At 37.6% G+C, this 14,837-nt stretch overlaps 1 protein-coding gene across 4 annotated transcripts in view; it reads left to right on the top strand.

Moving 5' to 3' along the window:
- PSD3 (pleckstrin and Sec7 domain containing 3) overlaps positions 1-14,837 on the top strand; it is a 488,844-nt gene that overhangs the window by 206,144 nt on the left and 267,863 nt on the right. For all 4 annotated transcript variants that reach the window (XM_056116950.1, XM_056116951.1, XM_056116952.1 and 1 more), the window contains one exon: positions 2,736-2,794. In XM_056116950.1, the coding sequence (XP_055972925.1) occupies positions 2,736-2,794 (59 nt within the window). The remainder of the gene's footprint in view (positions 1-2,735; positions 2,795-14,837) is intronic.

Below are 14,837 nucleotides of genomic sequence, written 5' to 3'. Positions count from 1 at the left end.
GGATTTCCAAAACTGTTCAGTAGAAAGGTGGAAGTGAACATTCTCGCCTTATGCTTGATCTCAGGGGAAGGCTTCTGTGTTTTCACATTGAGTATGATATTGTCTGTGGGTTTGCTGTAGATGGTTGTTATGGATGATAGATCTTATCGTAATATTTTTCTGTATAAAGGTATATGATTTTTATCTTTCCTTTTATTGATGCAATAGATTAAAATAATGCACTTGAGCATATTGAGCTATCTTTACATTCCTGGGGTGAACTCCACTTGAACATGCTGTATAATCCTTTTGATATATTGCTATGTTTGATTTTCTAGGATTTTGTTGAAGAATATTTACATTAGGGTTCATCAGGAGTATTGACTGAAAAGTTTCTTTTTTATGATTGAATAATTTCCAATTTATTTTCTATTTATTTCACTTTTGTTTTTATAATTTTTATCTGTTTTTGATGGATTATATTGACTTCATAGAGGCTCTGAACAGACAAAATATCTATTTCCTTGTTATTTTGAAAGAACTTGAGGACTATGAACTCTTAAGCCTGAAATTTGGATAGTACTTACAAGTGACCCCACCTGGAGCTGGATCTTTGTTCTTGGGGAGTTTTTTAATTACTGTTTCAATTTCTGTACTCAAGATTGTTCTATTCAGGTTTATTATTTTCTCTTGGTTTAATATTAGAAGTTTTTATGTTTCTAAGAGCAATTCATGTTCACAAGCTTCACGTTATAAAGTTGCTTATAGTAGTCTCTTATGATCTTTTATATTTCTGAGGTTTTTATTGTAATTTCTTCCCTGTAGTCTCTGATCTTATATGAGTTTTCTCTCTCTCTCTCTCTTTTTTTCTTGTTAACTCTAACTAAGAATTTGTCATGCTTTTCTATTCCTTTCAAGAACCGACTCCTGGTTTAATTTACCTCTGTGTATTCTTTTTTTTAATTTTTTATATCATTGATTTCCTCTCTAATTTATATGATCTCTTTCCTTCTACTTGCTTTAGGGGTCATTTGTTGTTCTTTTTCTAGTTTCTCTAGCAGTGAGGTTAGAGTATTGATTTGAGTTTTTATTTTATTCCTAGTTTGCATTTGAAAAACTGAACTTTCCCCTTAATAGTGCTTTTGTTGTGTCCCTAGATTCTTGCAATTAGTGTCTTTATTCGCATTTGTTTTGAGGAATCTTTTGCCTCCTTCTTTGATTTCTTCTTGGATATAATTGTTATTTAGAAGCATATTCTGTTCATTTTCCAAATGTTTAATATTTCCCCACTTTTTAATGGTTTATTTTTATAGTTTGAGAGGATACATGGTATTTCTGTTTTGGTGATTTTGTGAATATTTGTGTTGCATACAACATGAATTATCCTGGAAAATGTGTTCTGAGTGCACTAAAAAAGAATGAGTTTCAGGTTTTTTTATTTTAATGGGGGTAGGGAGCATGGCAGTGTGGAGCCTCTTACATACGTATGTATATTAATGTATATTAGACCTAGTACTCCAGTTTATTATTTTGGGCTCTTGCTTCATTATTGATGTTTTGAACAGCTGATCTGTGCAATGATGACAGTGGTGTTTTATACAGTGTATTGATGCCAGTGTATTGATGATATCAGTACAGTGTCATCAGTGTAGTGATGGCATTGGTGTGTCGAAGGCCATTGTGCTGCCATTGACGTGTTTCTCCAGGTTTGTTTGCATTTTTTGTACATTTTGCTGCATCATCATTTGCTGTGTTTGCATAGATGAGATATATCTATCCCTTAACCAGTATGCTATGTCCTTCCCTATCTTTTATCTTCTATAGTTTGAATGCTATTTGGTCTCAAATCAGTATAGCTGTCCCTGCTTTTTCTAGTTTGCCATTAGCCTGTATGTTTGTTTTCTAGGGATCCACTCTGAATCTGTGTTTTTCATGAGAATTTAAGTGTGCCTCCTATAAGCAACAGAAGTTGGATTTTATTTCCTGATCCGTCCTGCTGCTCTGTGCTCTTATATTGAGATGTTAGTTCATTGACTTTTTAGATAACTGATAGGAAGAGATTTGTTGCCCTGTTTGTAGAGGTTTGTTGCTTGTGCTATGTGATTTTTTTCTTTGTATATGTGGCCTTTTACTGTCATTGCCAGGGCTGTATTGGACTTCAAATATATTCTGAGAATGTTTTCATCTTTTCCCCCATTCTTGAATTTTTACTCACTGAGTATTTAATTTTAGTATTATATTTATTAAAAAATTTATAATGTTCTAGAACAATTTCTAAAGAATGACTCGAATGACAATGGCTATTCTTATATACATATATTTCTTTATTTTTATTTTATTGTTACCATTTTTTTATTTGGAGGACACATGCAGTGGTATTCAGAGACTACTGACACTATGCTTAGGAATAAGCTGGTAGTACTTGAGAATCACACTGTGGACATGAAACCCATATTTCCTAGAGAGATAACATGTGCTCATCCTTTTGATTTCTCTTCCTAAATATAAGGAAATAATAAAAGGAAGTAAAGAAAACAGTAAACAGTTTAGATGACATATTTCAAAACTTTATATACAAATTAAAAAATATTTATTCAGAGACATTTTCATTGTGTAACTTAGTTATTATATTAAAATAGAATCACAGGACCAGAGAGAAAATACTGCAGGTAAAGTGCTTGTCTTGTAAGGAACCAGCTGGTTTTGATCCTGGTACCCAGCGAATTGATGCTTTTTGTCCTGTTCTCTTTTCTAAGATGGAGTTCACTGCCTGACCTGTGCAATGATGCTGCTTAATACAGATCTCCATGGCCATGTAAGTATGTGATTCTGTCTACAGAAACTTCAAATAATTTGAGTTTATATTTGCTTTTGTGTACATACACAGTTCTTTACCACTTTTTCCTGCATTCTACATGGTAGATAAATGCAATTTTGAGGATTAAAAGTATCTTTTTTTTACATGCTAGCACAACATACTTTTTAATTGACTATTATATTAACTGTAAGTTTGAAGTTTTATTTCTAGCATTGTTGTTCTGTATATCCTTTTTCACTAGGTGGCAGGCTTTTTTTTCCTAAAGTTTATTTTGTTTTTTGATAGTAGGGCTTATAGTGATGATGAAAAAGGAATAATAGAAGTTTGATACGAAAATGTTTATTGCATTTTCACTAATTATAGTGGTTATTTTTAAAAATTCAGCACTTTCCAAACTCCTTATCTTACTTGATTTTGTTCCCTAGTTCAAAAAAATTTGTAACTTCATTACCCTCACATCTACTAAATAAATATAGGATTAATATATTAAACTTACAATTATATGTAAACCTTTAGTTTTCTTTCGGGTAGTACACCAAAACTCCTTATAGCACCTCGAATTATCTAGCACCGTAATAAGCCTACTCCTTTATTCCTGTACTCTAAACGTTTAAACGTTTACCTTTTGTAGGTACAGAATTTTAGCATTTCCTTAAATGTGTTCATCTTCAAGAAAATGAGAATATTTTAATCAAATAATTACTTCACAGTCCCTTGTCTATTTTAAAGAAAAGGTCGGTTTCATAGAACTAGTCTGGAGCAGCTTTTTCAGTTAGAACATATTCTATGGACCCCAAGGGAGCCACAGATGAAATAACATAAATGGGTAGCCATGGCATGAGAATAGTGGGCCAACAGATGTGACAAGGGAACTCTGGGAAGTTATCAAGGAAAGGAGGGTGAGAAACAAGTCAAGGGCCACTGGTCTAGATGAAACTTTACTTCTAAAATAAGATGCACTTTACAAATTAGAAAATCACATTAAAATCTTTCAAATATTGTAATCTATCCAAATCTTCCATATTATTCCAGATGACCATATAATTGTTGATCATTTACAGCTGTGCTGCTTCTCTTTAATAAAGACAAACTTTAAAAATAAATTAAAAGAAAAAAATAAGTTCAGAAAAGCAAACAAGTTATATAGATCTTTAATATATCCTAAGAATGTATATACTCACAGAATGATACTTTGAAGTTGTACAAAATACCTTTCTTTAAATAGTAGTTTGTTACATTTTCAGTTTGTGGAGATTTAATTAAGTGACTTGTGGGCATATGTAGCATGTTTAGAAATTACATAGACTATAAGTACAGGAAATTTTAGGGGTCATTCTTAGCAAAAGATAGCATGTCTTGAGTAACAGGTCTTGTAGAAATGAGGACACAGAACTTCCCACAATGTGTATCTTGAAATAATTGTAAAAATCTAATACTTGTCCAATTTGTTGTCGGGATGACAACTTAATATATTTACTTAACGTCTGTTTTTCTGTGATCAGTGAAGCAAGCTTTAATTTCTTTCTGTACCAGTCTTAAGATAACATTTAGGACTCTGTCCTCCTCTTTTACTTTCATTCATTTTCTCTACTGTATGTCACTATGAAATAGGATTTAGTACATATTTGTTCATATTTAACTTTGATCCAAGTCAGCGGTTTCTATTTTGAGGCATCTTTATGTTATATACTTTCAGTTAATATTTTACATATGAGATTTAAATGCATTTAGCATGTTTACTGAGAAAAATCTATAATAAGGAGAAATATTTTAAAAAATACCATAACAGTTTAGTTCTTATTTATAAGTTGAGGATCTCATAAAAATTCTCTGGATGTTAATATGTTATAAGAAAATTTTTTCCATCAAAAGCGGTTTAAAAAATACAAACACTGTTTTTACACAGTACTTTTATACAAATATGTCTTACTAATCACATTAATTTGAAACAGTAGTAAATAAACTATTTTTTATTTATTTAGATAATTCTTATACCATGTTCATGAGCAACCCAGTGTCTGTAGCGCCAGACATTTATTGAAAACCACAGAAACTAGATTTGATTTTTCTGTGTCTTTAGATGGCTTTTGATGATAAAAATGAGATTAAATGAAATATCAGAGTTTGGGGAAATTGCAATAAGGGAACAGTTCATATGAACATGTGTTATTATGCCAGTCATACATTATTAGCTGATTATAGTGACAAATGATATATAAGAGAAAAAACTAGAAGTACAAGTAAATCTTTATGTTGTTTTTAAAATGATATTTTTGATGGCTAATAATTCTCAACTTTCTTTTGTGATAGATACTTAGATACAGGTATATTGGTATAACTAAATATTTCTTATTTAGGTTAAATTAGTTTAAATTTCTAATTTATAATGCACGTTATAAATATTTTCAATGTATCATAGTTATTATAAGAACTAATTGTTTTTTTTTAATCTTCCTCACATGGGACTCTTTAAAAATAAATTTTTCTTCTAGGTGGTAAGTTTTTGTTTATAATTCTGGATATAGCTTCTCTTGCATCATGACTGCCTGACTTCTACATTATGTTTTTGACTCACTGGCATGACCACTGTGAAAGTAATTTTTTCAGAATATAAAGTGAATAATTTTTAATGTCTAACCTTTTTCACCTTCTCCTTATGCTCCCCCTCACCCTGGGCTATTCCCTCTAATTATGTGGTTCAGTGCTATATGAACTTTTTAAGGGAATGAACCATTTTCCTTTTCTGTCTCACCTAAATCTTGTATTAACAATATGCAGCATGCCCTTTCTAAGAATTGAGGCAGAGTGGTACTCAAACTTTCAGTTGGGGGTGCATAATTTGAGAGATTAACTTCATTCGGCTTTTCTTGGTGTGTTTCACTTACTCTAAGGCAGTGTTTCTCAACCTTTTTCAGCTGTGTTTTCTTTCTGTTATGCTGCCCATATTGTCCTAACAGTTGGGTCCTGCTCTCATGCTCCTCGTGTGCATGATTTTCAGCTGTAGCCCCATTAGAGTATCCTCAAGGACCCACACAGTTGAGAAACACCGCTCTGAGGAATAACGTGCTGGAAATTAATTAGTATGGTCATTTATTTCTCCTCCTAGTTTTCTAACTAATAAAATGATAGAATGCACATAATATAATCTAAGATAGTTTTGAATATTGTCTTTCGTTTTCTATTTTGTTCTTTCATTCCACAAACATATGTTAATGATGAATTCCAAGTTTATGCCTTTTGGGTAAGGCTCATAATTGAATGAGAACATTCATGGAAATCATTGTTGGTTACATTGACCTAATATCTGCAATCAGGTTTAACAGAAACAAGGGGGAGAGGATGAGTAGCAGGTAACTGAGGTAACTGTGTTGGAAAAACACTGGGAGATATTTTCTTTAAGTAGACTAGCAAAATAAAAAAATATAAAGTTAAAAATCATTTTGAGAAAAATTTCAGTCTATTCTTTGAACTTACAATGGGGATGCCCTTCAGTATTTTAAAATTTAGGAATGAGAGGGGCAGAGAGAAGTACAGTGGTTTGGCTCTTGCCTTGCATGTTGTCGTCTCGGGCTCAGTTTCCAGTACTCCATATTGTCTCCCCAAGCCTCGCCAGGAGTTGCTGAGGAGTAAACCCTGAGAACTGCTGGATATGACCCCTTTCCCCCAAAAAGAAAGCAATAGAAATTATCAATGATTATTTTACCATTAAGATTGACTTTCTTTAACTCATCTGCTGGTGGCTTATTCTCAAATTAAAAGCCATTTTATAATTGTTTCACATGATTAATTTGCATGGTAATCTCTTTTAATAATGTCTTTTTGTGAAAGATATATGTAAATCAAACTTTTGCACATTTAGTATATAGAAATAGTCTCTGAGTCTTGGCCGCTGATGGGATTACACGGCGCCAGGGGGCCAGGTGGTGGGTGTGACCCCCGCCTACTGGAATTTGGAGGATCTGGGTGGAAGATGCTCGACTCCAATTCGAGTAGGCTTGGAGGTCTTGGCCCCGGAACCCGCGTGGCTTGGTCCCTCTGCCAGTACCTTCAGGTGTGCGGAGAGTGGTCTCAGCATGGTGGTGGCTGGTCCTGGAGGTCTTCGGCTGCCGTAGCCCTGGTCGGGGCGGGGAGGAAAGCTCAACCCGCTCCCCTCCAAGGGACTCCGGGAAGGAACACCCAGGCGCGGGGGCAGAGACTGCACTGTTCTCGTCCGGGATCTGGATTTTATAGTCTCTGAGTCTTGGCCGCTGATGGGATTACACGGCGCCAGGGGGCCAGGTGGTGGGTGTGTATAAAATCCAGATCCCGGAACCGCGCGGCCGCGAAAGCAGCCGCGCGACATCTTAACAAAACTTTTTTTTTATGACATCTTATTATCTTATTTCTACTTTGGACAAACTTGCAGGCTATCGAATGTAGCCTGCCCACAGGGCAGAGTCTGGCAAACTCCCCGTGGCGTACCAAATATGCCAAATACCAGTAACAATGATGGGTCTCACTCTCCTAAATAGCCTTGAATATAATCTCAGGGCTAGGATGAAAGAGACGTTACTGGGGCCTGCTCGAGTATATAGAAATATTGTGAAACCATTTCAGTTGTTTCTATTGAAAGAATTCAAGAGTTATTTTTGTTTTCTTCTGCAGCTAAGTTGAACTTTGCTTGAGCTATAACAAAGACAGCATTGAAAATTATTTTAACACTGTATAAATATTAATTTTGTTTTTTTACACTAAATTTTTTGTATGTGTTCTGTTGAGTACAGTTGGCTCTTTTATACATAGATTCAACTCTCATAATAGGTTATTGTTAAAAGAACAGTTACACTGGTAAAGGGAAGTGAACACTGGTGGTAGAATTTGTGTTGATATACTCTATGCCTAAAATTTAGCTATTGATAAATTTATTAATCAGAATTCTTTAACAAAAAATTTAAAAGAACAGTAAGAAGGGGCAGGGCAATAGACAGGAACTTCACCAAGAGGAAAAATTTTCACCAAGTTTCTTACCAAATTTTCACCAAGTTCTCATCAAGGGGAAAGTTTCTGCCTCTCCTGTCAGATACAGGTTGTCGGTAGGAACTTTTTATCAAGACCAGACAGTGAGATTAGAGGAAGGTGGAGATATAACAGAGTTGCAGTGAACAGTGAGTTAGGTAGATGCATAGAAATTACTTAGCATTACAATTGAAAGTCGAAAAGTCTACAAAGCGCAGTGGCTGCCTCTGGTCAGATTACAGTCAGAGACTTTAGATGTCATAATATATAATCAAGATTTTGTGACAGTGCCCAGCCTTTAAACACTTTAACTTGGCTTTTTTTTTTAGTATCTGTGTTTGTTTTGGTGGCAGTGACTCAAGCAGTGTCCCTAGCAGAACACTCCTGGGGATACAATGCGATCTGGACCTGACTATTCAATTCTAGACTGTATGAAACTGCTCAAGTTGTACAGTGTTGAGACTTCCAGGATGATGTTGGAGTTGATTGGGTGGTGGTGGGGTGTTAGTAGCAACCTTGCTCAAAGATTTATCTGTTTTCTAGTATTAGGCCAGTCTTTCTGCACAATTAGTGTAGTGGGTGAAGGTGTACATCTCCTGGGGTGGTGGCTGTCTGGTTCAGACTGGCTTAATCTTGAAGGCTCAGGACTGCCTTAATGTCATCTTCACTAACTTGAGTTTAATGTTCAAGGTAGCACCTTGTTTTTTATATTGGCTTAGTGATTAGATAATCAATGGTAGCATACTGTAACTGGTAGAGGAAGAAAGTCAGGGAGAAAAGATTGGTTTTGTAACATAATAAGAATGTCAGAAATATATGTAATAATTCAATTTTAGGTAGCCCAGGGTAATTATTTATTTTTAAGTCCACAAATACATGAATAGCTATGTTTTTAATTCATATACTGACTTTTAAGGAACCTAGATGTTTTGGGGTGAGGGAGGTTCCTCATGCAGGATTCAGAGATCCAAAGGATCCATCCTAGAAATATTAGCCAAAAAGGCCAGAGTTAAAATGCTGAACACCGGTGATGGTGAAACAGTTCCCTTGCAGTGCTTGACAGACCAACCGATGGCAGGAATTTAGCCTGAGTTGGACACATGCAGCGCATAGTCCTTAACCCCTGTTATACATACTTGGCCCAGGAGCTTAGAATTTTACCTGATAGGTAAAGGTAAAGGCTCTCCCGTTGTTCATCGATTTGCTCGAGCGGGCCCAGTAACGTCTCCATTGGAGACTTTGTTGTTACTGTGTCTGGCATATCGTCTGCTGTGCGGGCGAGATACTCTCGGTAGCTTGCCAGGCTCTCCGAGAGGGGCGGAGGAATCGAACTCGGGTCGGCCATGTTGGCTGCATGCAAGGCAAACGCCCTACCCCTGTGCTATCGCTCCAGCCTTGGTTTTACCTGATAGGTAAAACATTTATATCATAAGTGGAAAATTGTTAGAATAGTAATGGTTATTAAAGAAGCCTAACATTTTCCTTTATATATTTTGTTATTTTATATCCCTACCCTCAACACTCCACAATTACTGGAGTCATAATACTCAAGTAGAGTGTTTGCCTTGGTATAGCTGCACAGGGTTTAATCTTCGATACCACATATGATTTCCCAACCCTCCAGGAGGGATTCGTGAATGCAGAGCCAGGAGTAAGCTCTAAGCACTACCTGGTGTGGCCTAAAAACAAACAAAATTATCTAAAAATTTAAAATAGATTATAGGTAATGTTCTCAGGAGACCTCTGTATGTCTAATTATCAATATTATAAACTGAACTGCCATAAATACATTTTGCTTGCTTTCTTATTCTGCCTTCCTTCTGCATGACTGTCTCTGTGGATCCCTTCTCCTGTCAATAATGCCAGTATGTATAGGAAAGGAAATAAATATCAACCCAGGCATTTACTTACTTTTCTTTTCTGAGTTTTACCTATGCTGGTTTGTATTTTAGCCTTTCTCTTAGTGTCTGTTAAGCTGGCACTGCTCTCTAGCCACCTGCTTGTGCCGTATCTTTCCCTAACTGTATGACTTTTATAAAACTTTCTTTTTAGCAGTACAGAAATTCACAGCAGCTCCTGGTCTGCATCTTATAGTTGCACAGCATCCAGTAGGGTATTGAATTCTGTTTTACAGTTACTGTTACTTTCAACAGAAAAAAATATTTATGGCTTATTTAAGAACTTAATCAGATTTAGAACTTTATATTATGTAGGAAAATGCTATGATTTTACATTTTTAAATTTAATATGACCTTTAGAAAATTGGCAATTCCATATATTTTAGAAGGAATTATTGTTTATGTATGCTCAAATTATTCCTGAACTAGTAGTTTCTTGTGTGTATATGATATCTATATTAAAATAATTTATTTTCCCTCAATTTCACTTACCCCCTTCAGATTTTTATCACCTTGGTAATTTTACTTTTCTTAAAACAAACTCATATATAGAAAATACAACATAGAGCAGCAGCACCTTTCCTTCTCTTTCTGACTAGGTTGTTTGTCAAACCTCATCCTACCCTTTCTTCTGTGCTATTCCCAAGAAGTTCCTGAACTCTGTGGGACCTGCCTCAGCATAGTAAAGCTGCGGTAACAGCACCTCTTCACCTCTTCCCAGCCATTCTTGGGTGTGTGTCAAGCCCTGTCCCTGAAAGGACATTGCTACTAGCCTGGCCACTTTCTCTCCCCTTCTCTACAACAAACAGCAAGTACAAGTTGGAACCTGGCAAATTCATAGTCTTTAGAGAGCGCTTCATTACACATAAATACAAGTACTCATTAGTATAACTATAACTCCAGTTATGATCATTCAGAAAACAAATCACAAAGGTAGCAGCTGCAGTAAAAAATTTCAGAGACCTAATTGTGTCCAGAGAAGATGGTCCAAGGATATTGAAATGATCCCTGTACTTATTTAAAAAAATATAATTCTTCATACATAAATTCAAGCAAAATCACTTAATCACTTAACTTCCCGTTAGTCGTCAGTTTGCTCGAGCAGGTGCCAGTAACGTCTCCATTTGTCCCTGTCGCGTGCTAGTGTAGCCCAATGGCTTCTGTTCGCTCTGGGAATATGAAGAGCCTCAAACCGATGGTTCATGATCTTGATGAAGAATTCTGACCATCTGGTAGGTGGGCGGCCACGCGGTCGTTTGACATCCCGTGGGATCCAGTCGGTAACAGTTCTAGTCCAGCGGTCGTCTTTAAATCTCATTACGTGACCAGCCCATCTGATTTTTGACACCTTGGCAAACGAGACAGCGTCCCTGATTCTTGATCGTCGACGGGTGTTGGAACTCCAGATTCGTTCTCTCATTTGAGTGAAACGTGATATTCCAAGCATAGCTCTTTCAATTCCTCTTTGGGAGACCCGAATAGCATTCTCATCCTGTTTACGTAGGGCCCAGGTCTCTGAGGCTTATGAGAACAGTGGAATCAAAGAGATGTGCCCGGAGCTGGAGGTTCTTCGTCCTCTTAGCTATTTCTTCGATGTTCTTGAAGGCGTTCCAAGCCGCTCTCTTCCTCCTGCGCAGCTCGGGTGCCAGGTCATTTGTCATGTTGACTTCTCGACCTAGGTATACATAGCTGTTGCATTCGGAGATGGTCGTTCCATTGAGAGCGAATGGGACATCAGGAACGAAGCTGTTTCTCATAAACATTGTCTTCGTAAGATTCAGCTGTAGTCCTACCTTTCCACACTCACAGTCAAAGTCGGCCAGCATTTGTTAGTATTAATATGTTACTAATAATAGTTACTAATAATAGTTTTAATAGTATTAAAAGCAACATGTTAGTATTAATAAAATTGACTCTCAAAACTCTAGCCAGAAGAGAGTTATGCAACCTCTCACCTCATGTGCCCAGAGAGGTTTCTGTTAATAAGACAACAATGGTAAAAAGAGAAAAATGTCAAGCTGCAGCAGAAGTAATGGGAAAACAACATAGCACCCCACCAAAATTACTCCCACTACTAACCAGCTATTTGATCTATCAGATAAGGAGTTTTGAGGGATAGCATGCAAAATATGTCTAATGACCTCAAAGAAACAGTGCTGCAGGTAGTCAACAAAGCCCAAGAAACTGTAGGTGAAGAAATGGTAGTAGAAATGAAAAAAAAACTTCAATTAGAAGTGACAGAACTGACGTTCGGTAGGTGAAGTAAAAAACAGAATGGAAAGCTGGGGCAGCAGAGTGACAGGAACCAAGGCTGAAGTCAGTGAGCTCCAAAGTTAGTTGCGAGAGACCTCCAAAACCTACAGAGGATGGGGAAAAAATCCCAAAATAAGTAACAGTATGCAAGAAAGAGAGAGAGAATGATGGGATAGGTTCAAGAGAAGCAATATAAGAATAATCAGAGCCCCTAGAAAAAGAAGAGGAAGAAAGAAATCATAGCTGAGAAATTGCCAGAGCTGAGGAGTGTGGGCGCCCAGATTTAAGAAGTCCAAAGGGTTCCAAATGAGACCCCCAAATTAAAACAAACAGACAAATAATTACTAGGCTTATAATCAGAATGATGAAAGCTGAAGGAATACTGAAAGTGCCAATGTCAAAGAAGGAAATTGCATAAAAAAGGAACCTGTTTGAGATTTGCAGAAGACTTATCAGACACTACAATTCAGTATAAGATAGTTGGATGCTGTATAAAAAACTCAATGATATGACTGCTTCACCGAGTATACTCTATCTGGTCAGACAACCATTTGGACATGAAGATTCAATATGGATAAGCATCGGCTCAGGAATTTCATAGTCCCCAAACCCACTCGGACATGAAAAAACTGAAACATATTCCCTGCTCATGAATTAATATTAAGATGGAAATACTCCCCAAAGCATAGATTCAATGCAGTTTCCTTAATGATACTCAAACATTTTCAAAGAAATAGATCGAATACTCCTGAAATTTATATGGAATATATGTGTCTGTGTGTGTATGTGTGTATTATTTGATCAATTGACATCCCATTATTCATTGATTCGCATAGGTGGGCACCAGTAATGTCTCCATTCATCCCTATCGCCTGCTAATGTAGCCCAATGGCAAGGAACACCCAAAGCCTCAAATCGATCATTCAGGGTCTTGATGAAGAAGTCTGACCACCTCATAGGTGGGTGGCCACATGATCTTTTGATGTCCCATGGAATCCAGTCGGTAATGGCTCTAGTACAGCAGTCATCTACACATCTCATTACGTGTCCAGCCCATCTGATTTTCGATGCCTTGGCAAATGAGACAGCGTCACTGATTCTTGACCATCGACGAAGGTTGGAACTTCAGATCCTTTTTCTCATTTGAGTGAAGCATGACACTCCAAGCATAGCTCTTTCGATTCCTCTTTGGGAGAGCCGAATAGCATTCTCATCTTGTTTGGGCAGGGCCCAGTTCTCTGAGGCGTATGTTAATGCAGGAAAAATAGTGGAATCAAAGAGATGTGCCCGGAGCCGGAGGTTTTTCATCCTCTTAGCTATTTCTTCGACATTCTTGAAGGTGTTCCAAGCCACTCTCTTTCTCCTGCGCAGCTCGGGTGCCAGATCATTTGTCATGTTGACTTCTTGACCTAGGTACACATAACTGTTGCATTCGGAGATGTTCATCCCATTGAGAGTGAATGGAACGTCAGGAATGAGGCCATTTAAACATTGTCTTTGTTAGATTCAGCTGTAGTCCGACCCTTCCACACTCACAGTCGAAGTCGGCTAGCATTTGTGCCGCTTGGCTGATGTTTGGTGTTATAAGAATGATGTCATCAGCGAAGTGGAGGTGGTGTAGTTGCCGACCGTCTATCTTCACTCCCATTCCTTCCCATTCCAGTTGTCACATGATGTTCTTGAGGGTGGGACTGAAGAGTTTCGGTGAAATAGTATCACCCTGCCGAACCCCTCTCTTGACATCAATGATTACTTCTTTGTAGAATGCTGAGATCCTGGTAGTGAATCCACAATACCGCTCACGGAGGATCCTGATGTGTTGACTTTGCCCTGTTTGGCTAGGGCCTCTATGACCACTTCAGTCTCAACAGAATCGAAGGCCTTCTTTAAATCAATGAACGTTAGACAAAGCAGCATCTTGAAATCCTGAGAAAACTCAATGAGCTTGGTTATCGTGTGGTTATGGTCGATTGTGCTAAATCATTTTTGGAATCCGGCTTGCTCGCATGATTCTTCATCTAGTGTTCTACTAATCTTATTCAGGATGACTCGAGTGAACAGCTTATAGACGACAGACAACAGGCAGATTGGGCGATAGATGCCAATGTCGTGGATGTCTCCCTTCTTTTACAGTAGTACAGTCCTGCTGGTTTTCCATTGGGACAGAACCTTGCATTCAGACAGGTAGCGTGTGAAGAGCTGAGCCAGTGTATTGATGAGTACTGGCGGCAGGTTCTTTAGATGTTCGGGTCTGACCTTGTCTGGGCCAGATGCTGTTTGATTCTTTACCGATGGAATGGTGTGTCGGATTTCAGAAGGGAGAACTTTGTTAATAACATATCCATCCTGGGAATTTGATATGTGGGCAGGTGGATGTGGCTATTGATGAGATCCGAGTAGAAGTCATGGATAATCTTCTCCATTCCCCTTCTGAAAGATGTGATAGATCCATCAGGACTTTGGAGGGCAGTCATCTTGGTCTTGCAGTTGGCAGAGGACAGACGGGTATTGCGAATTCTTTTCCTAGCTTCTGCCACATCTGCCAGCACTGCTGCTCTTCTCTTTTTGAGGTCTTCCTTGATCACTTCTCTGCACTGTTTTGTAAGCTTGGACATTAGCTTGCAGTTGCCTGAGGCTTGCGCCAAGCCACGTTGGCGAATGAGCTTGAGAGTTTTTGAAGACAGTCGTCTTTTTGTGGCTATCTCTCTATTGGCGTTCCTTGAACAATCATGGAGTTGCTGAACCAGTTGATCGTATTCCTCATCAATGTTGTCAAAACGTCATCTTTCCATGTTTCTACAATAGTGCCAAAGAGCTCCCAGTTGGTGGTCGTTCTGTGAGTTCTTTTCTTAAACTTTGAAGCTCTTTCTCCCCACTCTGTGAAGTAGAATTTG

Source organism: Sorex fumeus, unplaced genomic scaffold, assembly GCF_029834395.1.
Source record: "Sorex fumeus unplaced genomic scaffold, SorFum_2.1 ptg000033l, whole genome shotgun sequence".
In the NCBI taxonomy this organism is placed as follows: domain Eukaryota; kingdom Metazoa; phylum Chordata; class Mammalia; order Eulipotyphla; family Soricidae; genus Sorex; species Sorex fumeus.
The sequence above is the reverse complement of the archived record's forward strand: the minus strand, read 5'-3'. Positions and strand labels throughout refer to the sequence as shown.